This window comes from Typopeltis vanoorti, chromosome 19, assembly GCF_054136105.1.
Source record: "Typopeltis vanoorti isolate ZY-2024b chromosome 19, IOZ_Tvanoo_1.0, whole genome shotgun sequence".
Lineage (NCBI taxonomy): Eukaryota > Metazoa > Arthropoda > Arachnida > Uropygi > Thelyphonidae > Typopeltis > Typopeltis vanoorti.
Genome location: NC_143567.1, coordinates 50,275,337 through 50,301,840, shown reverse-complemented (window position 1 = coordinate 50,301,840; position 26,504 = coordinate 50,275,337). Strand labels below are relative to the sequence as shown.

The 26,504-nt window shown below is 35.7% G+C and overlaps 1 protein-coding gene across 1 annotated transcript in view; it reads left to right on the top strand.

The window, feature by feature from the left end:
* Nucleotides 1-26,504, top strand: part of Dys (Dystrophin) — a 923,162-nt gene that overhangs the window by 300,114 nt on the left and 596,544 nt on the right. Inside the window, exons 26-27 of the mRNA XM_090409612.1 lie at nt 6,833-7,046; nt 23,192-23,295. Of these exons, the coding sequence (XP_090265738.1) occupies nt 6,833-7,046; nt 23,192-23,295 (318 nt within the window). The remainder of the gene's footprint in view (nt 1-6,832; nt 7,047-23,191; nt 23,296-26,504) is intronic.

Below are 26,504 nucleotides of genomic sequence, written 5' to 3'. Positions count from 1 at the left end.
ACCCATTTTCCTCTCCAGTCATACTGCGAGCACCATCAGTAGTTACTGATACAATTTAGAAGGATCTATATCTCTTTCAGCAAGTGCATTTACAACTGCATTGCAAATATCTATTCCTTTTGTTGTTGTTGTTGCTAATGATGTTAAACTTATCAATTCTTCTTTGATATTATTCCCAACAGAATAATGAATAAAAATTGCTAAATGAGCCGATCACGTTATGTCAGTATTCGCCTCAAGACAAAGAGAAATTAAACCAGAAGATTTTATATCTATTTTTTGCTGATGAGTTATATTTTTAGCCATTTCTATGATTCTATCTTTCACTGTGTTTCTAGCCAAAGGCATATCTTTTATTCTTTGAATAATTTTTTCCTTGTTTTTAAAATCTTCAAAGAGAACTGTGCACATTTTAAGCATGCTTCTTTTACATATTCCCATCACTAAAAAGTTTCCCGTGTTTGGCAATTACATTTGAGGCAAAAAAACTAGCAACGGTTATAGTTGAACGACTGCAGATAAATTTCATTAGGGTTGTTGACTGGATATTCCTATTTTTAATTACCTAAGCAATAAATTCTTTCTGTTTGTCCTTGCTTTTCTCAAGGAGCGATTTATGGTTTGTCTCATAATACCGTTTTACTGACGACGTTCTCACACAACTGTCCCGGAACATAAAACACACATTGCTTTATTGTCTTTGTTAATCATACCATACTCTTCAGTCCACCAGTTTTGGAACTCTCTGCCGCTTGACTGTGATAATTTTTGTTTTCTATTTTCGCCAGCCATGTTCAGTAGAACTGTAACAAAATAACTCGAAACTTAAATCAAATGCATTTTTTATGGTTTCAAAAAAATCAACATTTTATTATATGCCTAAATTAAATTATCTTTATAATTCCCATTTACAGTAGCAAAAACAAAACAGTGTACGCAACAATAATGCACTTGCAGATGCTCGGTGCAAAATGCATAATGAATGCACGTGCAATTAGAAAAGGGAAAAAGTCAGGGAATCCTAAGGACCAGTCGTTCTCAATTCTTTTTCTATAAGACTCTATTTTTACTGTATTTATATTTATTCTTACTGTATTAGAGGGCCCAGTCCCAACAAACTTACTTGTAAATACCATTCCCATTTTTAAAGTTCATACATTAAAGTAATGTTTAATGTTGGATTTAATATCCACTTAATTTATATAATTTTGTATCGCCGATGTGAAGCCTTTTGGCTATTTATTTTAGTAAATAAGTATTAATAATTAATTATGGAATAATCATAAAGAGTATTAGTACACTTATGTATATGGTGTAGCATGTTGAGAAATATAAAAGTACACATTTAAATTAGTTATCAATCACAGGACTAATGTTACAATATTGTAGTTTCCTCAGGCCAACATCATTAAATTAACTTGTGGTAAGTTTCATTGACATATTCCATTCTGATCACCAAAAATTTATAATATTATTCAGTATAAAATTGATTATTGTATTATTAAATTGATTTTAATGATGTTGGTTTGAAAAAAAAAAAAATGGTAGCGAGAAAAATATTTATGCATTGTAACTCACCATAGAAGTCAGCGGAGCAGGGGAAGTAGCAGAAGGATGTTGACTTGTCGGTGAAAGCTTACTGTCGAATATAACTTGTCCTCACATATAACTGGCACCCCTGATTTCACTTTCTGAAAAAAGACATTAAAACGTTTTGCATATATACCTCCCACACAAAAACAACACGCCTTCCCCAACAGCCATTATATACTGTAGATGCAAGAAAAAAAAAATTAGTTTTATTGTATCTTGAATAAGGTACAGAGGCTTTTGCAGTCTGTGTAATATATTTCTCAACAAATAGTGCAATTAGAGACAGCTGGAATAAAAACGGCGCTAACTAATGAATCACATGTACCCCTCTCACAGAAACTACGCTGTATAGATGCAAGCAAAACTATATATTGCACCGGAAACACAGTATCTAACTAAAACTTGTCTAATTTTTCAGTTACATGAAATAAGTGTTTGTTTGTTTGATTGCATTTGAAATTCTCGATGTCATTATGACAGATCACAAAGGCTTACTTCAAATAAAATTTTACCACGAATTGAAACATGCCATATAATGCTTGTGTGAGTTCCCCTTCCAACTAAAACACAAACAAGGCAATAAAAATCAACCAAGGGTTGAAACTTTGTGTGAATAGAGCTCACCGGTAATGAGAAGTTCTATCGGAATGATAAACGACACCTCATTGTGAATGTCTTAAAACTAATAAATATATAGTGAATGTTGTTATGACAGATGCTATGGAATTCGGTTGAAGAGAATTAGCATTTCAACTCAAAAATTGTCGGTTCCATTTGTCTTTAAAGGGTCATGTGATCTTTTGTTAATACCACACCAATAGAATTCATGTCTTCATAGCTGCTCTCTCCTGTAAAACAAAATTTAACTTGTACGTATTGTAACAATTAAAAAAAAAGATTGAATAATTTATAAGCGTATAAAAGGATGCCATATGTAAATCGTTGACGTGCCAACAAAATTCTTGGGCGTGCCATAGGTTCGCCACCCGTGTTATAGGATATCATCTGATGAAATTTTTCATTAGATGGAAGGTGAGAAGAGAACATGGGGATATCCATGGAAGTTAAGTTTTGGGGTAAGAGTTAGATTTTTCTCCCACAGAATAGTGAGGAAGTGGAATAGTTTACCTCTTGAAGTAGTGATTGTATTTAGTGTAAATGACTTTAAGGGAAGCTATGACAACTGGTTTGGGTGAAATATAGCCTCCCTTAATGAATCCTTGACTCCCTTGGGGTCTCAAATAATAATAATAATTTAAAATGATAGATATATAAGTATGGGTAACTAAAATGGCACTCCTTGATGAGTTCCTTTGTTCTCTGGAGTAGCATAATTATTATTTATTATTATTATTATTAAGAGAGATCTCTAGGGAGTCAGGGACTCATTGAAGGAGGCCACTACACACACACACACACACTATGCTCACCAGTTGTCATACTGGTTCTTGAATTCATTCATGCTTCTTGCACACACAATATCCAATGGCAATCCATTCCAATCACACACCACACTATGAGAGAAAAATCTAGATCTCATCCTCTTCTTGGCAGCATTCATTCTCAGCTTCCCAGGATACCCTCTTAATCTTTCCACACCCTCCATGAAATGAAAAATTCTATCAGCTGAAATACTGTATGATCCTTTCAGAAGTTTATAAGTCTCAATCATATCATCCCTCTTTTTCCTGTTTTCTAGAGTCTGCAGTTTACAAATTCTCAATTTGTCTTCATAATCAGTATTCCACAATCCCGGTATCATTTTTAAAACTTTCCTTTGCTCTTTTTTTCATTGTATCAGAATCACAATGAAAACCAGATCTGCACACAGTAGTCCAAGTGAAGTATTATATAATAATAATAGTAATAGGTGAAAAATAAGGGATATGATAGAAACATTTAAGTTACTAAAAGGATTTTATAGGATTGAGTCAGAAGAAACATTTCAGCATTTGGCTGGAGGTGCAGAACAAGGGGTCATCCCTGGAAATTGACTGGCAACGGTGCAAGGACTAGATTTTTCACTTGAAGACTGGTGAATCAGTGAAATGAATTGCCAGTGTCAGCTTGGTTTAAGCAGTGTGAGTAACTTTGTTTAAGGAGAGATATGATAGATACCATGAAGATTGTGAATCTGCTTTCAGAACTGCACTGTGCAATAATAATATCATTTATGTTAAAAACTATATTTCTTGTGTTGGGCTAAGTATTTTGGCTAATTTACCTTATCTGCTACAACGATATCAAAACAATGAATAGTAAATACTAACTTTGCTGGGTTTTTTTTTTTTTTTTCCATAAAGCATTCAAGCTTTTCCATTTGAATCTTTATAACCCATAGAGTTTAGTTACATGCCTATAAACCCAAAACTTCCAAATTAAATGACATTGAGATAGGAGAAGAACTGATTTCCCTTTATCGATACTTTATCTAAATACAAATCAACAAGCAGACTCCTCTTTCACCACAAACCATTTCACACAGACAGATACAAGTCTGTATTTTGTGATATTTTTCAATATCACCATATCACCTGATCAAGCTTTACTAAAACTGTTAAGAGGTTTTACACCTCCTACACAAAGGGGTTCTTCAGAGGAGAGGGAGGAATAGGAATTATCTTTCTTGAAAATATTTTCTCAGTGATTAACAGGCATTTTTTAAAGCACAAGTTGTCAATAAATCACTTAGAAAAAATTTTCTTTTCCCACCGTAATTAAAGACATCATTAAATAATAATATTTTTTGGTTTACCGATCAAGTGTTGATCAGTTTTATTAACTGAACCAACTAGTTTCGCCACACTTATCTGTTGGCATCTTCAGGGCTTACATAGAGGTTTAAACAATCTCACAATTATGCGTAACTGCAAACTGACAAGAATAACTGTAAAAAACTGACTAGAATAATTACAAATAAAACAGTATCGAACATGAGTGAAACACGTATCGCGTATACAAGATCAGCTAGCTGTTGCTGAGGAACTTTCTGTAGTTTGTATTAAAGCTCATTTCTTCTGTTTTTAAGGTTCTGATTAGGGTTTTCCATATCTCTGGGAGTATTAGGCCTTGATTTCTGTTAAGGTTGACAGTAGAACGGGCGACTGTGGCTGCCTCTTTGAAAATTCTTGAATGGTAATCTTCCTCTATGTAAGGGGAACAGCTTTTGTCCCACTCGATGACATGGTTAGTTGTAGGCCAGAAATGTCCTGTCTGTTGTTTTTGACATAGCCAATGTGTTCCTTTTTCCTGATTTCGAGGCTTCTCGAAGTCTGTCCGATGTAACTAGAGCCACATGAGCATGGAATATTATAAACTCCAGCATATTTGTAGGAAAGGATGGTTGTCTTTTGGAGATCTTAGTAGTTTACTAATAGATTCTATTGGTTTGAATGTTACTCTTATTTTATGTTGTTTGAGGAGATTGGCGAGCTTGTTGGAGATGCCACTTACAAACGGAAATGCAATCGTTTTTATATATTGAATATCTTCTTGTTCTCTTTGTGGTGGTTCAGAGAAAAGGATTTTATTGACTAGTCTTCTTGGATATCCGTTCAAGTACAAATTATTGGAAATAAATTTTAACTCATCTTGAAGGGTCTTGTTGTCCGTTGTGATGCGAATCGCTCTTTTCTTTAACATGTGTACAATGCTGAGTTTATGTGAGATGTGGTGGGAGGAGTTGAAATGTAGGTAGCGACCTGTATTGGTCGGTTTTCTGTACACCGATAGATTTATACTGCCTTCAATTTGTTTTTTGATTAAGATGTCTAAAAATGGTAGTTGTTTTTCTCTTTCAAGTCAACCTTAACAGAAATCAAGGCCTAATACTCCCAGAGATATGGAAAACCCTAATCAGAACCTTAAAAACGGAAGAAATGAACTTTAATACAAACTACAGAAAGTTCCTCAGCAACAGCTAGCTGATCTTATACACGCGATAAGTGTTTCACTCACGTTCGATACTATTTTATTTGTAATTATTCTAGTCAGTTTTTTACAGTTATTCTTGTCAGTTTGCAGTTACGCATAATTGTGAGATTGTTTAAACCTCTATGTAAGCCCTGAAGATGTCAACAGATAAGTGTGGTGAAACTAGTTGGTTCAGTTAATAAAATTGATCAACACTTGATCGGTAAACCAATTGAAGGTTATTTACTAATTTATGATCAAGAAAATAACCTTCATGATAAAGACATCATTGTCAACTTTCACAGTCATATACTCCCTGTTTTACAAGAGCATAACAGCAGAAGTACATTCTGCAGCAATATAGGTTGTATCCAAATCATCAGAGAATAGTCCCGTTTTTATTTATTTATTTATTTTATTACGTGACACCTCCAGGGAGTCCAAGGACTCATTGAGGGAGGGCACCTACTCTACATCTTTCTGTCTCCTCCAACCACAACAAACAGCAACTACACCAACGCCATCTACCACCTACCATTACTACTACTAGTATTTTCACAGACAATCGCAAACATCCATGCCCACGGCGGGATTCGAATCTGCAGCCTTTTGGCAGGAGAGCGGATATGCTAACCACTCAGCCAACCAGGCCTTTTTCTGAAGTTACAATCAGATAGAAGCATATTAAAAAATAAAATATAAATAAACAATAATAATTTTATGAACTTTTTGTTTTTAAGGGATTCTGTTTTTTGTTCTGGATATATTTTATCAATATGAATGTTTCCACAAACCACACAAATCTATATATTAAGAAGATAGAAAAAACTGGATGGATTATTCACTATAGCTAGTTCCATTTCAGAAGACTATTTTGTGAGTTGTACATCATTATTTGTAATATTCCAAAAATTACCTCCATTACTATTAACTGATTATTACAGCCTCATATATGTTTTGTGAAATTTTGCTAGCTCTGCTATTTAATATCTTTGTTATTGCATTTCTCCTTGTATACCTCTCGTTACTCTGAAGAGTTCTATATAAAACAAGTCCATAGATATGGATAATTCATTAAATAGTTTTTATTTCTCCCTGCATAATTTAATTTGTTTGTAGTTTAGTATCAAACTTATAATCATTAACTAATGTCTCATACATGAAAATCATGAACAGAGCGAATAATAAATGAACCGAGAGAGAGAGATGGATCTCATGAATTATATATAGGGATTTAGCAATATCTGGATATTAATATTATTAAATTCATTTTACATCTTGAAGATGTTGTAACTAACATTGAATTTTCCATACCATATTATTCTAGACACTTAGAGAACGTGTAGATGTCAAAACACCAGAATATAATCATCTTTGTGACATAGCAAATAACATCCTCAAGTCTGCCAGTGCTAGTTCCCTAGATGATTTAGCTAAAGAAGTTTCCATATTACAAGAAAGATGGAATGAACTAGCTGCAAAAGTTCAGACTACTGCTCAGTCTTTCAAACAAGCTACAACAAAATATGCTGAATTTAGGAGTAAGTTAAATCATATTATCTACAGTTTTGAGAAGTTTTTTTTAAAAATGAAATAACTGATGTATTAGAGTAGTTCTAATCTGTACTTGGCAGGCATCAAAATGTGAGTTTATTTCTCACATAAGTTAACTGTTAAGTCACCAAAATTTTTAATATTTTGCAATAGTATGATATTTATTAGGATATTATGAGGGTCATTCAGAACTTACATATTTGAGCAGAATGGCTTTGATTCGCAAGAGTGCACATAGGCTGCGTTACAGACGGTTACTGACCTAACATCTCTGTAATCTCTATGAACATTTGTATTACTGAACTGTCATTCTTTCTTCTTACATTTTACTTTAAGCTTAAAAAATCGCAAACAGTTGCATGTCACCATCCATTGCCTCTGACTTCAAATGCATTGAATTGACCTCTCTTCTCTCTGTCTTTCTCTTTATCTAACTGTGTCCTTTGGAACATTTTTCTTCATTTACATACTCTTTTCCATGGACTACAACCTCCACTTGATCTCCTTTTCAATCTTTTGCTTACATATCAAACATACTGAATTGATCTCTCTCTCTCTTTCTCTTTCATTCAATCGAATCTGTTTATGGCCTATGGAAACCTTCTTAACATAGTGCTTTACTCAAGGATTATAACCTCAGTTTGTTCTGGGGGGGGGGGTAGAATCAGTAGGTTCCTTTTTAATCTTTTGCCCACCCATAATGCATGTGCTAGGTACTGTAACTCTTGCTTTTGGGATTAGTATATGAAAAAAAGAAAATTCAAAACTAATTTCTGTTTGTCTCATCCTAGAATGCAGTTTGATATTGATGGTGCTACTATTGTTATATTGTTATTGGACTGGAATTATCTGTTGAGCAGCTGCTGCAAGAGCCATTAGGATTATGATGCTACTTATCACTGAGAGGGAAACAATTTGGGGAAGAGCATTACAATTTTCTGATATTAGGCTGAGTCTGATAAGTTAATCATGCTCAGCTCTCACTCCAGATCTGCAGTCAGGACTGAAAGAAGTTCCTGCTAATAAGCTTTTTTAGGAAATGCAAATTACTTTGTGATAATCGCTATGTTTTGAATGTTCAAATGTTCACTGCATGTTAGCAGAAGACAAAATACCACCTTTTTTTTTTTTGTTTATTTGGCTCCTAACCACAAAAGTTTTTTTTTATAAACCTATGGTACATTCCTACTCTCGGTGAACTAAGGATTTTTTCCTGTTATTATTAATTTTTTTTTTCTTGTATTTAAAAAAAAAATACATAGTCCATAAGCACTGCTCTAGAGACCAAACATAGAACTCTTTCAAGCCATTTCAGGCCTCCAATAAGTAGAGTGGTGGTCCCACACTGGACAGTTCATCTTCTACCTAAACACAATCACAAACATCCATGCCTACAGTGGAATTCTAATCTGCAGCTGGTTGGTTGGAGAGTTAATATGCTAACTTCTTATCCAACCAAGCTGGCCATTTGTTTAAAATTTAACAGATTTTATACTCGACTCAGAAATTCATATATGTACAACATATCCCAACATTACTTTCTATTACTTTTCTTTCCACTGCTAACAATAGAATAATGTACACAATTCTTTTGTACTAGAGCTCTTAGCATAGCATGTTAAGACATTACATTCAGAACAGTTCTTTTGGAAGGGAGTGAGCATTAATTCTTCATTATGTTTCTATGCTGACACAAGATTTGGCTCTACCACAGCTCTTCCAGTGTGTGTGAAACTACTCTTTTCAGATACCACACTACCAGCTTGGATTTTTAGTGAAGCTGTAGGGAACATAAATTCCCTTACTTATGAACTTTTATGAACTATGCAATTCCAGTATATCTATTTTTTTACAATTGCTGTGTGTATTAATATGCATGAAACTGTGCACAGTTTCTGCATACCCTGGTACTGCACAATCAGGGTTCAACAAATACTCGCCTTTTGACCTGTGGTGAGTAGCTGCAGACAGATTGGACAAAATAGAATATCTTTATTTAATAAAAAATAACTTTCTAAGAAAAATTTTATAAGAAAGAAAAGATGAAGCATTACTAAGCACAATATAGAATTCTTATGGACTTACTGGGACATATTAAAAATGGAAGGGTGTGTGTGAGGGGAATTTGGCCAGTAAATTTTTTTTTGTGTGTGTGATAAGTAAGGTTTTGCATCATTTGTTGAGCTCTGTGCACAATTATTATGTACTTTCTATATTTAAGTTTGTCTGCTAAATACTGTCATAACGAAATGCATCAGAAACAGCTGACTTTGTCCATTCCAATCATAACATTTAGCTACTTGTTACTTTACTTGTGATCTCTCATGTATCTCTTATGTTCATCATCTAGAAAACAACATAACATATACCTGGAGATGTTTCTTTGTGTTGTTGTTGTTTTTATCAGCCTGTTTCATCCCAATGCTGGATGAATGGCTCTTGCAGTTTTCTCCACTCTTCTCACTCACAGGTTATCCTCATCCAATTGTTTCCTGCTGTTCCTGTAATCTTATATCTTAATCCCATTCTGTCTGTCTTCTCTTCAGACAAGAACATACAAAAGAACATGCAGGTAGATTATTATGCCTGTACATGAATCCTAGGTGTATCAGAAACAAAGGGGTAGAATTTGTTGCCTTGGTCAATATGTTGTGACCTCAAATTGCATTAGTGAGACCTGGCTATTAGAATCAGACATACTAACTGTTAACGAGTGTAAGGGGTACACTGTTTTTAGGAAGGATAGAGAGGTTAGCAGAAGGGGGGGGGGTATCTGCTAATGATATCAGATGACTTGAATCCAGTTAGAGTTGAGACCTATGACTGCAGTACTACTACTACTACTAACAGTATTTCATGTGGCAGTGAGTTTGAAGCCATCTGCATGAGGTGGAATCTAATAAGATCAATTACATAGTGGGGTGTTGTTACAGACCTGGTGGGTCAGTTGCTGGTGATGAAGACATGCATCACCAAATAGAAAAGATGAGCACGAAAAGAGTAATGGTAGACTGTAATTATCCAAATATTGATTAGGTAGCAGTAGAATCTCATGAGAAGAATGAAAATGCATTTATTGAGCTGCTGAGGGATAACTTCCTCAAGCAGCACATGACAGAAGGAACTAAAGGTCAAAGAGTGTTAGATTTGATTATAGTGTCAGGGCATTTGAGTTAAAGACATAACTATTCTGGCTCCAGGTAGAGAGAGTGATCATGTGATACTCCCTTGGGAAGTGACTAAGTTTATGAATGTTCCATTCAGAAAAGGTTCCATGCTGAACTACAAAGCAGGAAATTATAATCAACTGAGGACTTACTGAGTTCAGTGGAATGGGATCGATTGCTGGATGGGAAGAATATTGACAGTGCATGGGAAGCAATTAAACAATACTTAAATGATGCTATATCAAAATATGTCCCGAGAGTTTGAAGAATAAATAGGGCAGGAGTCAAATGGATGTGTAATCTTATTAAGCTAGAGATTCGTAAGAAAAGGATGATGTGGAAGGAATACCGTTTGCATAAGGATGATGTCCATTATGAAAATTATAAGCAGCAGGCTAGAATAGTCACAACTGTTGTACAGAAAGCAAAGTTTGAGTATGAAAAGAAACTGGCTCTGCATGCTAAAGACAACCCACAAGAATTCTGTTGATATGCTGCAAGTTAAAGGAAGAATTAATGTGAAAGAATAACTCTTCTAAATACAGATGGCATCAGGGTTACAGATACAGAAGATGTTGTTCAACTAATGAGTGTCCATTTTGTTAAAAACTATCAACCTGGTGTACACAACATTGAGCTCACTGCTACCTCTTTACTGGATGAAGAAACTCAAGTGTATGATGACGAGCTATTAGATATTTTGCACAAACTGAATAAGAATTCAGCAATAGGGACTGATGGGATATCAGAATGTGTGCTAAAAGGGTGTTCAGCTGAACTGGCTATTCCTTTGACCAGGCTGTTTAATATGAGTCTCAGAACAGGGAAGATTCCGCAGGAATGGGAAGAATATATATGGTAATTCCATTGCACAAGAGTGGTGCAAAGACTGATGTATCCAACTATCGACCAATCAGTATCTCAAGAGTGGTGGTGAAGATTTTGAAAAAATTGGTTAGGGCTCGCATTCAGAAATGGGTTGACAGTGAATCTCTACTTTGCAATGAGTAACATGGGTTTACTAAGGGAAGGTCATGTTTTAGTAACTTGCTCACATTCTATAACAATGTTACCATTGAACTAGACAATGGGAACAGATACACCATGATACTTTTGGATTTTGCTAAGGCTTTTGACAGAATACAGCATGGTAGGCTGTTGCATAAATTGGGGAATATGGGTTTGGTCTATAGAATATTAGTTTGGATAAGAGAATGACTGACTGACAGATATCAAAGTGGTATATGGGGGATGTGAGTCTAAGATTTAAGGTAACCACTGGTGTACCACAAGGATCAGTGCTTGGTCCACTGTTATTCAATCTGTACATTAATTATAATGGCAAAGATTTGACAAGCAACATACAACTATTTGCTGATAGGTAAAGAAATTAGGAATGCTGCTGATATGCTGTACTTGCAGAATGATTTGAATAGGCTGGAATTGTGGGCTTGGGAAAGTGGATATCAGTTCAATGTCATTAAATGTGAAGTCATTCACTTCAGCGTGATTAGATATCCAATGTCATATTATATTGGTGGGATTATGCTAGAAGAAACTGATGAGGCTAGGGATCTTGGAGTGTTAGTAGATAGGTAGTTGACATTCAGGGGCCATGTAGCAAAGATTGCAAATACAACTCAAAAGTTAATTGCAATGCTGAATAACATCCTTATCTTTACGTTCATATGTAAAGATAAGGATGTTATTTAGCCCCTTTACAAAGCCTTGATAAGACCTCACTTGGACTGTTGTGTGCAGGTATGGTTTCTTGGCTTCTGTTGTGATGCTGATATTTTGGAGAGCGTGCAAAGGAGAGTGTTAAAAATGATATCCGGATTGCGGAATACTGATTATGAAGACAGATTGAGAATTTGTAGACTGCAGACACTAGAAAAAAGGAGAAAAAGGGGGTGATATGATTGAGACTTATAAACTTCTGAAAGGGTCATACAGGATTTCTATTGATGGAATTTTTCAATTTATGGGATGTGGGGAAAGGACAAGAGGGCATTGTGGGAAGCTGAGAATGAATGCCGCTAAGAAGGAGATGAAGTCTAGATTTTTCTCTCATAGGATGGTGCGTGATTGGAATGGATTGCCATTGGATGTTGTGAGTGAAGCAGTGTGAATGAATTCAAGAATAAGTATGATAGCTGGTGTGTGTATGTGGTCTGGTATATAAGTATGTGGCCTCTCTTGATGAGTCCCTGACTCCCTGGAGGTCTCTCTTAATAATAATAGCAATAAGATAAAAGTCAGCCATCAAACTATTCTCCATTCTTTCTTCTTGGCCTTATTTCATTCTCACCAAAATAAATGCAGATCAATATAGTCATTTCATCACCACTGGATTCCTACCAATTAATGTGACTATCTCTGTGGATTTCCTCTCTCCATCCACAGCAGCTTGCCTAAGGAAACTTCAGTCACTTTTGGATACAAGCTGTGGAAAGGTTTGGTGAAACTCATTCGGTCCCTTTTTGACAATCTAGGATATTTCAGGCCTACTTACTGAATTATCATCTTATGGTCTATCTCTGTCACCTTTCAACATGGTTGTCACTTTCCTGTCTATTTATTCACTAGACGTCTTGGAAGATGGCTGCTCATATTTCACTACCAATCCCAGAGTTCTCCACGGCTCTCCATTTTCAGTCAAAGTCTCCCTCTTATATTTAAATGAACTGCTCTTTTATAACCAGTGCTTTAGAAATAACCCAAATTCTAGTCTTTAATGCCAATCCTTGATCCAGAATTATGGATTTCCTTGCTCACTTTCCTTGCCTACATTACACTTCACAGTTAGAAGAGAAGATGGTCTGCTATTTCCAGACCGAAATATTTGGTTAAATAAATATCTTTCTTGTGATTACGTGATTATATCATTCAGTTAGAAGCTGTTTACCTTGGAAACCCACTCTGGATACTAAGCATTGTCCATCATGAAAATCACGCTCTCACTGATTTTAAATAACATTCCAACAGTATTATAAATGGAAATAATATGAAGGTTTTTTTTATTATTATTATTATTTTAGAACCGAAGAGGCCATAGATGTAATGTGTTTATGCCAGAAAAGGTTAAATATCTATTGTGTGAGAAATAAGACAAGACTGTGTTTTGATAATGCTAAAGTTCAATAGCTTATCTGTTATCCACTGGATAATGATAAAGACAGCAGAAGAGCTTGTTATAGAAGAGCTTGAATCTTGGAATTAGTACTATGAGGTTTGTCAAATGAAAAGAGGAAAGTGCACTGGCTGGAGAAATTCATCAGCAAAAACTTTTTATTATTTAGGCCTCCAAGGAGTCAAAAGACTCATTGGTGGAAGTCCTTCCTAGGAAACACAAGTCTATCAAGACTCATCATGGGAGGTCCCTCCTAGGAAACACAAAGTCTATCATACCACTCCTTAAACTCATTGACCATTCTCGCTCTCACCACTCCATCAGGCAATGCATTCCACGGTTCAACCACCCTCCATGCAAAGAAACCACTTCTCACCCTCTTGCTCACAGTTTCCTTTCGTAACTTCCAGGGATGGCCCCTTGTCATCACTCCTTCCCTTTATTTCTAACCAAACTCTCAGATCCATAAGTTGAGATTGGTTTGAACACTGTTCAAACCAATCTCAACTTTTCTACTACTAGTTATGGCTAATTTTTTTTGTATTCCATATAAATTCATTCAACTGACTCTGCCAGACTAGTTTTGCTTATCTTAGTGTCTATTTCGATATTCAGTTTGCCATCTTCACAAAAATCTGTTGAAAATTAAAAGTTTTTTCACTTGGTTATACTATAAATTGAAGATGCCAAGAAATTATATTCTTGGTTTCATCCTTTATCCAAGTGTAAGCAAGCAAAGTTTACTTGTGAAGTCACTTCATGATGGGCTACTTAGAGGCTAATGACTTCACATCAATTGCCCCATAATGCAATACACATATCCTTATGGGTGTGTATAATGCTATGTATTATGAGGATGACCACCCAGATCAGTTTTGACCTTTATTGAGGTCTCATCAGTGGGAGCCAGACCTAGAAGTGATACCAAAGTAATGAAGGGCTCAATTTCATGTTTCCAATTTTTATATCAGGTATAATGCCACTTGCCTTCATAATCTGATCATATAGATTATGAGTAAGAGTGAAGATAGTGTGCATATTTATCTCCCACGTGATTCTACATCAAAACATCTCCCTGTACTTCTTTAATTTGCTGACTTACAGTTTAAATATAGACTATGTATTATACTCTGTATCTTTCACCTGATTTTACATCAAATCATCTTTCTGTACTTCTACAATTTGCTAACTTGCAGTTTAAATATGATATTTCTCTGTTTAATGTTACAGTTACTTCATATAATTATAGCATTTTGAAAAAAAAGTTTTTGGCAAATTGTATGTGTATTGTATGTATGGTATGTATGTGTGCTTTTCCCAAATGTTCAACACTTAGGTACACATCCTTGTTATATACCAATGATTTCTCATGGGTATTATTTATCGCAAAGTAAAAATCTGATTAGAACAACATCTATTTGGCATGAATTCAACTTATCCTTCTTGAAGTTTCCTGTCTCCAGTTTTTTTTAAGCCTGTTCTCAAGTACTTGCATAAAATCTTACCTGGAACATTCAAGTAGGTGGAGGATGTCTGTATTAAAATTCAACTTATTCAACTTAAATTAAACTTAATTACTTGCAATAATACAGTGGTTATGCTTCATTATAAAGTAAAATTAGTTAAATTAGAAATTAGAGTTTAATCATAATTTTTTATGAGCTGTCAAGTCTCAAAATGTCGGTGCTTTTTTCCTTAAGATAATTTGTTATGTTGTCTCTAATAAGAGAAATGAAGATTGCCAATAATCTTCACTTCTTGTTATTGGAAGTAATTAACTGACTATATTAGAAGTAATTAACCAAACTTACCTCAATGCATAAAAGATAGTGAAATGAAGAATTATTATAATTTCCACTAGTTTTATTTTAAAATTATAATTAAATAAATCATCTTGGGCTTATTTATGAACTAGCAAGCAATAAAGTTTCAATTTTAACTGAATAAATGGTGGCGCTACTGTCGCAAGTGAACATGGCGTTGTTTTGAGCTATGCTAGAAAAAGTGTTTTTAAATTAAAGTATAGTAAGGCTTTTTGTCTCAAATTGTGCTGCAGTTGTGCTTCGGTTGGATACAAGTGTCCTTCTGTGGTGTTATTGCTGAAACTTTGTTGTATATATTGTGTTTTCGCTGCTGTTCGGTGCACTACTTCAGCGTCTAAAGATGGCGACCATCAAGAGACATATGTCAGCGGCTCGGAGGACTTCTACACAAAAGTCTAGCTCTGTCTTGGATTTTTCGCAGTGGATGTGTTGTGGATACTGCTATATGTATGTGCCGAAGATTGTGAAGTATCTGTGGACTCTTTGACTCAATGAGAAGAATGAAAATGTTGACATATGTGAGAAGTGTCGGGATAGACTGGAGCGATTAGGAATGGAAGCAGACATCGGAACCAGAGCAGAAGAGCTTCAGCAGGAGTTTGTGAAAATGAAAAGTGACCTTCATCTCCTGCAAGAGGAATTGGAAGTGGTCAGTAAGGATATGCTGGAAATTAAAACTAAATTAAATGTGTTGAATAGAGAAATTAGGACTATGGAGATTACTTTAGCTGAAGTAACTAGAACAGGATTAAGTAAGGGAGAGTCTTTGGTGAATGATGAAGTATTAAATAGTATTGGAGTGATTGGGAGTCAACAGAATGAAAGCAAGAGGTCTAGAAGAAATGAGATGTCATGAAAGTGAGGGAGTAAGTAAAAGAGCGTTGAGGGAAGTAATGAAACTGGGAGAGTCATGATGAATAGCATAGAAAATGAGGCCATGAGTGACGATTGTTTGCATTTGAATGAAGTTATGAGTGGTACAATATATGGTGATTCTATGATTAAGGGTATGGAGAGTGGTATGCCTGAGGAGTGCTTGGCTGGTGGAACAATAGAGAGAGAGAGAGAGAAAGTGACTAGCGATAAAGTGAGGGCATGATGCAGAAAAGATGATAGTTATGGTGGGTAGAAATGACCTGAGTGGTAGTATCTGGTAGCAAAAGATTTAAGAACATTGTTAGATATTGTGAAGAAGAAAAGTGTCAAAGAGAGGATAGTGTGTTTCATTCCTAATGTGTGTGTGTGTGTGTGTGTGTGTTGCCTCATTTTGACAATTATGAGTTAAATAGATGAGCAATGATAATGAATGATATGATTTCAAGAATGTGCAGAAAAAGAGGTCTGTAATTTGTTGATGTCTGGAGTGTGTTTGCAGGCAAAGACAGCTGTATGCAAGAGATGGGTTGCATCTGAACATGGAAGGTCATAAGCATTTAAAGAAATTACTGTTTTCTGAACAAGTTGAAGTAATTGAGCAGGGAAGCTAAAATTGAAAAGGTTGAGTGTGAGAGGGAGAAACTTAGGCAGTGAATGTATATTTGTTGATGCTTTTTTGCAAAATAATTTGAAGAATAGAGTGGATAAAAATCAGCATGGGACTACTGAAATTAGTAGAATGTATATAATTTCTAAAGCTGGTACAAGAAGTAAAGGCAATCTGCAATTTTTGTATACAAATGCAAGAAGCATTCGAAATAAGAGGGAAGAATTTTTGGCATTAGTCAGTGCAATTTCACCAAAAGTTGTATGCATTAGTGAAACTTGTCAACAGAAGATGTGGTTACTGGAATTGAATGTGATGGGTACAGTATTTTCAGGGAGGATAGAGAAGATAGAACGGGGGGGGGGGGGGGAGGAGTACTGTTGATGATAGCTGATGAGTTGCAGCCAAAGAAAGTAGTATATTAAGAGGATAGACGTGTGAATGATAGTTCATTTGAGGTGGTCTGGTGTGAAATAGTGACCAGCGCAACCAAATATACAGTTGGTTGCTGTTATAGGCCAAGGGGTACAGGGGGTGATATTGAATTAGTACGCTGAGTGCAGGGCTAGTGATTATTATGGGAGATTTTAATTATGGTGATATCAATTGGAAGGAGGAAATATCACGTGGCAAAAAGGAAATGGAATTCATACACCTCCTAAGAGATAATTACTTGAAACAGCACATAACTGAAGGGACTCGTGGTGTGAGAGTGTTGGACCTGATCATTGGTTCAGAGGGCATATGCGTAAGGTGTCCTCGTTACCTCCAATTGGTGAGAGTGATCATGTGGTATTGACTTGGGAGGTTGCAAAATTTGTGAATTTCGCTCTTAAGAAGGGTATATATACAGAACTATAGGCTAGGTAATTATAACAAGCTTCAGAGTGAGCTTACAGTCATCCTATGGTAGAATATATTGCAGGGGAAAGATGTTAGCAGTGTATGGGATAAAATCAGCGAGTGTCTGAGGAAGGCAATATCAGAATGTATTCCCATGGTCAGGAAGACAAACAAGGTAGGCATTAGATGGATGAGTAGTAGTATCAGGCTTGATCTGCAAAAAAATAAAATGTTATGGAGAATTTACAAGGAGAAAGGCGATTAGTACACCCATGAGCAATACAAGGCTCAAGCTAGGAAGGTTACCAGCATAGTAAGAAAAGCTAAATCAGATTATGAGAAGACCTTAGCCAATGAGATCAAGGGTAATCCCAAAGAGTTCTTCCGTTATGTGGTAAGTAAAAGGAAGAATGATTTTGGAAGGATAACCGTAGTGGGCGCTGATGGTATTGAGGTGACCAATTCAGATGTAATAGTAGAGTTACTGAGTGATCACTTTTCAAAAGTCTATCACCCACGTGAGGATATCTCTGTACCTGTAGCAATAACTAATGTGAGAATTGAAGTTAATAAATCAGAGGTACTTAGTATATTGCAGAATTTAAATGCAAACACTGCTGTAGGTTTAGATGGAATATCAGCTCGGGTGCTGCATAAATGTGCAAAGGAATTGTTAATGCCTCTTACTTGGTTATTTAACTTAAGTTTGAACTCTGGTATGGTCCCCAGGGAGTGGAAGGAAGGCAAAGTAGTTCCTTTACATAAAGGTGGCTTTAAGACCGCAGTAGTTAATTACAGACCAATCACCATCTCGGCAGGAGTGGTGATAAAAGTATTGGAAAAGTTGGTTAAAGACAGAATTCAAAAATGGATGGATCAGAATATGATACTCTATAGGGGCCAACATGATTTTGTTAAAGGTCGATCCTGCCTTAGCAATTTATTGCCTTTTTATAATAGAATGTCTGAGTTGGACAAAGGAACTGGCTGCAAAGTGGTACTTCTGGATTTTTCTAAGGCTTTTGACAGGATACCCCATGGAGAATGTTATGCTTTTTTGTTACACAAATTGGAGCAGATGGGAATGGATAGGAGAATGGTTTAGGGAGAGATACCAGAAGGTGGTGTATGAAGGAGCCGAGTCCAGGATGAGGCAGGTGACCAGTAGTGTGCCTCAGGACGCTGTGCTTGGGCCATCGTTGTTTAATTTGTATATAAATGATATAGGAAATGGCTTAAAGGAAGATATTCAGTTGTTTACTGATGATGCAAAGTTGGGTAGCGCAATAAAAAATCAAGCTGATGTTAAAAGTTTGCAGGATGATTTACTAAAAGGTTCTTATAAGATTGATGCAGGGGAAATATTTCAGCTGTGTGATAGTGATGGAAGAACAAGAGGTTATCCCTGGAAATTAAGGAAAAGTGTGGTTAATAAGGGCGCGAGAACTAGATTTTTCACCTGGAGGGTGGTGAATAAGTGGAATGCATTGCCTGACAGTTGTGAGTTCTTTGTCTGTAAATGAATTCAAGAAGAAATACGATAGATATTGTTTTGATAGTTTGGGTCTCCCGCTATGAGTCTACTGACTCCATGGAGATACCCGTAATAATAATAAATCCTATATGAATTAGTAACTACAAAAAACTTCACACTTATCTTTTTATACAAGGACATTCTCTTTAAATCTTCTATTTCTAACTCTTCTGCTTCTAATTTCTGTTCCATCTTCATATATTGAAAACGCAGAAACTCCTCAGTTTTTCTCCTGCTGTGATCCTTTTCTTTCTTCTTTTCTTTCTTCTAAGTGAAGTCCCATAACATTCTTTTCACTTCTGTACATTCTTGGAACATTTGTAGAGCATTTGCTACTCAAGTCTACAATTATGTACCATCATTGCTGTGCTTGAAATGATGATAAAGTTCTTTAGGAAAGTTTATTTAATTATAATTTCAAAATGAAAGCAACAAAAATTGTAGCAATTCTTCATTTCACTGTCTTTTATCCACTGAGGTAAGTTTGCTTATTTACTTCCAATAATACAGTGGTAACTTTTTCTTCTCTTGTCAGTAACAACATAACATAGCAAATCATCTACATACAAACAACACTAACATTTTGACACTTGACAGCTCATACACAGTTATAATTAACCACTGCAAGACTTCAATAGCTGAAAGATAAAAATTACAATAAATAAATCTAACTGGATACATAACACCTACAATATTTTTGTTATAGGAGACATCCTTTTTCACAACTCTGTATGGTCCAGATTCTCCCACTACGAGTTTACCTTTCCTTCTTTGATCATTTTTGTTTTGAATTAAGACTAGATCACCCACTTCTAATATTCTTCCTCTTTTAAACTGATTCATTATTCCACTTTTGGAATTTCTTCCTTTTTATCAATTTCTTGGACGGTTCCAGTGGCATCATACTTTAAACTGAATAGGATCTACAGTACATCCTTTTCTTTTCAGCATCATACTTGTTCACATCATCCATGTCCACTCTAGAAAGACAGCAATTACATTTTGTGTGCCAGGTAAACAGGACACTCTCATGTCATATTCTTGAACTTTCAAAGCCTATCTGATAATTCTTTGGTTTTTAACCTTGGTACTATTCAAGAATGTCAGAGGCTTATGGTCTGATTTTGGTTCTATTTGTTGACCATATAACAAATATTTTAGCTTCTTGAGATGAATACACCCCCTGTCCAAAAATAAACCGAACTTTTGATAGAAAATAAAACACAGGCCAATTATAATTATTCAAATCATTTATTTCAATCAATATACTCCCCTCAGCTTCGATACAGCATTTGGCATGGTCAATTAATTCTTTATTGGTTTTTGGGATACTGTTGAGGGTCGTGGTTATTGCTGCTTGAACATTTTAAATGGTGTTGTATTGCTTTCCTTTCATAGGCAAATGAAGTTGGGGGAAGAGAAAGAAGTCACAGGGTGTTAAGTCAGGTGAATACGGTGAGTGATCCAACACACAAACTTGGTTTTTGCTCAAAAACTGTATCACAATGTTCGAACGATGAGATGGTGCATTATCGTGCAAAAGTGACCAGCTGCCTGCATCACGATATTCATGCCGTACGTGATGAATTCTCGCTATCAATCACTTTAAAACTTTGAGATATAACTCACCATTGACCGTTTGGCCAAGTGGAACAGATTCTTTGTTGATAATTCCCTTGGAATCGTAGAAACAAATCAGCATTATCTTTACTTTTGACTTGTTGAAGCGACTTTTTTTGGATGCCCCTCTTCTGGTGGTCTCCATTCAGCACTCTGGCACTTTGTTTTGGGCTCTATTCAAAACACCACGTTTTGTCACCAGTAACGATCGTTTCAAGGAAGTTTGAGTCCTTATGAGCGGTTTTAATGAGGTCCTTGCAGTGTTCAATTCGATACATTTTTTTGGTCGTCGGTCAACTTGTGAAGAACAAATCGTGAATTCAGTTTACGAAGGCCCAAACTCTCGATCAAAATGTTGTGCACAGTTGATTTTGGAATCCCCATTTCATCTTCAATCAATCTCATGGATGATTTCGGGTTTTCTTTGATGAAATTATGCACTTTTTGGATGTTAACTTCATTCAGTCCAATTTTTGGATGGCCCAGCTTTTCGTCATCCTTTTCGTCAAGCATCTCACGACCACGTTGAAATCGCTTAAACCACTCATAAACTTGAGTACAGGACGTTCATCACCGTACGCTTTTTGTACTTTTTATCACCGTACGTTTTGTTACCGTACGTGACATTCATCACTGTATGTTTTACCAAGTTTAACACAAAAGTCAATCGCAGCTCTCTGTTTGAAACTCATTTTCTGACCTTTCGTCAAAACACACTGTCGCTCTCGGCACCATAACTCGGCTTCTAATGAAACAAATGTCATAAACAGTGTTGACACAGCACTAATGAAGGTTGCCGCTTTCGACAACAAAAAGATACAACAGGTGGCATCACTAGTTTCTTCTATTTTCGAAAAGTTCGGTTTCTTTTTTGGACAGAGGGTGTAAATTAGGGCTAATGCTTCTTTCCCTATTGTGAAATAATTCTTCTCTGAGCTGCTAAGTTGCCCTACCGATGAAATTACTGGCTTCAATTTATCTTCTTCAAATTGCTTCACTATAACTGCTATGCAGTTTTGTGAAGCATCATTTGTAATATAAAACTTAGATGCTAACTTAGGGTGAGCCAAAATAGATAAGTTTGTAAAATAGGCTTGAGAAGATCAAAAGAATTTTGGGGGAAAAGCCTTCTGGCTCTTCCCCCCAAAAATTTACTCCCTTTTTTGTAAGATCAGTAAGAGTACAAAGGCTGCAATTAAGAAAATTCATGAGGCAAAATTCAAACTAAAAACTTCAAAATGTGAACTATTTCTAGAGAGAGTAAATTAGATATGGAAAGTATCAGACCTGATAATGAATAATGTGAGACAAAACACTTATAATAGTTTACCATTTGTATCAGTCTTTTAATTTGCCTAACATTTTAGGGTTACTTAGAGAAAGTATTGCCTTAATGTTTTCATTATCAGGTGTGATACTTTCCTTATCTAATTTACTTTCTCCAGAAATAGTTCACATTTTGAAGTTTTTACTTTGAATTTTGTCTCATGAATTTTCTTAATTGCTTCCTTCAGTAGTTTTGCATGTGATTTCAAATCTGGAGAAACCAGCAGTAAATTATCATGAAATACTAAAGAGAAAATTGTAATTTTCTCTTTGGCTGGTAACTCCTGGTTAAATATACCTTTCAATTTGATCTCATTAATCAAATATTGAATGTCATTTTTTTAACTTTTCCCTTAAAAGCATGAAAATTGCCAAGATCACTGAAGTGCTCACTTGTCAAAAATTATGTAGCAAGACAGCCCTGTGATTTTGGCATCCGCTAAGTTTAAATGTTTTGAATCTGTTAGATCCAGAGTTCTTAAAGTTTTATATGGTGAGACTATAAAAATTTAGAATCTGCACTTTTCTCCTAGGCATATTTTTCACAGCATGTAAAGATTGAGAACCTTTATATGACCTGCAGCAAACCTACAGAATAGTGTCTTCATATGTGACCTAGTTCCTCTAATCTATAGCATTTAATACTCTGGATTGAAAGGTATTCTTCTCAAAAAGTTCTCAACTCAGTCTGAAAACCGTTTTTGCATCTGTAAGCCCTTGAGCTTTCTTAATAGAACCAAATGCTGTTAACTTCTACTGAAAAAATTCATTTTCTAAACATTGTGGGTGATGGGTATTAGTTGGAAATTTCAGTTTTGTACAGTGTGATTTAACATATACAGAATAATATTATTAATTGCTTTATTTTACAAGAGAATTTTATTTCATCTGCATCTCTTTATTTTAGTTTGCATGCAGAATAGTATGTTGTTTGTTATATTGAGTTTCTTTCTTTCTTTCTTTCTTTCTTTTTTTTTTTACATTTATTTATTTTATTTATTTAGTGAAAATATTTAACTTTTGTTTATTGGTTAGATCCATCACGGAATTCCTCCTCTTCTCTGGCAGGAAATCTCCGTAAATCGGGAAAAGGTAGATGTAGCTATTCTCTAAGTATGCTGCTCTAATTCTGCATGCTTAGTAGATTTAGAGCAGTTAGGATCTTTTCATTTGCTTATATTAATGTTTGCTTTGTTTTTGTAGATTTGGTGATGATGGAAAATGACTGGTTGGATAGACTGGAAAAGAAACTGAAACGATCACCAGAATCAGCAGCTGATGCAGAAGAAATATCAGAAAATCTTGATGTAAGTTGCTTAATGGTGTTAAATTATTTCGAATATTGTTGATAATATCATTGTTACTTGTTTACTGTTATTATAGGTCTGTACTACATTCTATCAAACTAAGTTGCTTGAACTTACCTCTTTGTGTGTGACACGTATGTGCACGCACGCACGCACGCGCACACACACACACACACACACACACACACACACACACACACACACACACACACACACACACACACACACACACACACACACATTTTTCCAGTTAAGAAACTATTTTAATATAAAATCTTGTGTAAAAAGTGGTCAGTTTATATTAGACAAGAAGATTAAAGTGATGCAGTTGATCATGCCAAATACTCAAATGCCTTCTGTTTTCATGCATTGTTTAAACAAAAGAAAAGGTTAATAGTTTATAATAAGTTTATGATCTTTATGCCTGATTAAGATATCAGAAAGAACTTGATAATATTAATATTCTAGACTGTAAACAGAGCTAAGTTAAGAAACATTTTGTTACTTAAACAGAATAGGAGATGAAAAATTATCAAAACAAGTGTTTGAGATAAAAATCGTAGGAAAAAGATTCATAGGAAGACCAAGATAAAGGTGGTTGATTCATTGCTTTAGAAGATTGAATTCAATAGCCAATCAAATCAGAGACGTGACAAATCAGTTTGAAAATATTAGTTAGCTGGTAATGGAATGTTAATTGTTAGACTTTCATGATATCTGATACATATCATAAGGATACATACTTGTAAATGATGATAATAATGTGTCTTTATTGATATGACAACTGGTCTATATGTTTGATCTTGCAGTTAAAAGATATTTTGTTTAACTGAAGATGTGAACATAATAATAATTATCCACATTTGACAGTTATTTGGTTTTAAAAAGATTTCAAATATTGATTTATATGCAGCTAATACAGTGGTGCCTCGCAATGCAACACTAATCCTTTGCCGAACTAATGTCGAATTGCGGGACAATATTTTCCATATAAGTCTATGGAAAATAGATTAATTCATTGTCGGACCCCCCATTTACTTTATGTATTTTATTATTGTATAACACACTAAATTACAAAATATGCTATTGTATACACAATACATACAATCTATTGAGCCTTAGATGTTGGAAGGGAATCTTCTTTATCCTGTTCTACCGCTTCTCGTCTCCTCTTTGCTTGAACAGGGATGAGGAACTGATCAACGTGGACTGTCTCTCTCTCTTTTTCGAGATGGTTTTGAAGTGATGCATGATGGTGTTGTTGAACAAGTCTATCATTCTACTCACATCAGCAGTGTTGGGGTGCCATTCCAAACAAACAGACTGCACCTTCTCCCAATGGATTAAAACTTCTTTAATTGCAACTGGTTTTAAAAAGATTTCAAATATTGATTTATATGCAGCTAATACAGTGGTGCCTCGCAATACAACACTAATCCTTTGCCGAACTAATCTCGAATTGCGGGACAATATTTTCCATATAAGTCTATGGAAAATAGATTAATTCATTGTCGGACCTCCCATTTACTTTATGTATTTTATTATTGTATAACACACTAAATTACAAAATATGCTATTGTATACACAATACATACAATCTATTGAGCCTTAGATGTTGGAAGGGAATCTTCTTTATCCTGTTCTACCTCTTCTCGTCTCCTCTTTGCTTGAACAGGGATGAGGAACTGATCAACGTGGACTGTCTGTCTCTCTTTTTCGAGATGGTTTTGAAGTGATGCATGATGGTGTTGTTGAACAAGTCTGTCATTCTACTCACATCAGCAGTGTTGGGGTGCCATTCCAAACAAACAGACTGCACCTTCTCCCAATGGATTAAAACTTCTTTAATTGCAACTGTTAGCATCTGCCCTTTTTCCCTACCATTCTCTTCTTCAGGTGAAATTCTTCATTCTCTCTCCTTTGTTTGCTGCTCGCTGAGTGCTCTGAGTTCTTCCATGATCAGTTCGTCATCGTGATCCTCCACAAGCTCTTCTACATCAGCCTCATCAACCTCTTCTATGTCGAGATTCTCCACCGTCGAAATGATCTCTCGCAAGGCTGCAGCTGCTTCTGATTCTCCAGCTTCTTGGTCTGCACTGTTGTCATCCTGAGAAAAATTAGGAACGAGTTTCTTCCACGATGCATGAAGGGTTCTCTGAGTCACTACATCCCAGGCAGTTTTAATACAGGAAATGGCATGGAGAAGTTGAACTAGGTCTTCCAGAAGTCCTTCAGTGTCTTGTCAGAAGAGTGAGTCACGTCGAAAAGCCGTGAGAACAAAACCTCGGTGTAAAGTTTTTTAAAACATGCAATCACTTCTTGATCCATGGGTTGGATCAGTGACGTTGTGTTTGGAGGCAAGAACTGGACTTTGATGAAGTCAAAGTCAGTTTCAAGAATGTCCTCTAAGAGGGTGGGCACTAGCATTGTCAAGGATCAGCACTGCTTTCAAAGGCAAATTGTTGTCAGTGAGGAACTTCTTCATGCTCGGGGCAAACACCTTAAAAATCCAATCTTTGAAAACTTGCTGGTCTACCCAGGCCTTTGCATTGAATTTCCGCATCACTGGCAGTTTGGACTTAATGATTTTCTTCCCAAAGCACTGAGGATTTTCTGAGAGGTAGACCAGAAGTGGCTTTAGTTTAAAGTCTCTGCTTGCATTTACTGCCAATAACAAGGTAAGCCTATCTTTCATAGGCTTATGTCCTGGGAGTTTCACTTCTTCTTGCGTGATGTAAGTTCGATTTGACAAGCGCTTCCAAAGTAACCCAGTTTCATCCTCGTTAAAATTTGCTGTAGCAGGTAGCCTTCTTTCCTGATTAAATCTTCAAATTTTTTCACAAACTTTTCTGCAGCCTCTTTATCTGCACTAGCAGCTTCCTCCTGTCTGAGAACATTATGGATGCCTATTCTACCTTGGAATCTGTGAAACCAACCTCGACTTGCTTTGAATTCCTCAGTTTGATCTGTGGTACATCCTGGAGTTTTCTTCTGCAGTTCTTCAAAAATTAACCTAGCCTTCTCACAGATCATTGCCTGCGTTACTAGATCTCCCTCCATCTGTCTTTCTCTAATTCAGGTGATAAGCAGTTTTTCCATCCCTTCATTGATTGAAGTTCTCTTCTTGTCAGAAATCTTCATTGCACCAGCAGACACCCTAGCACCCATAATCTTCTCTCTCTGTTGCCACAGTTGACCTAGGAACGCCA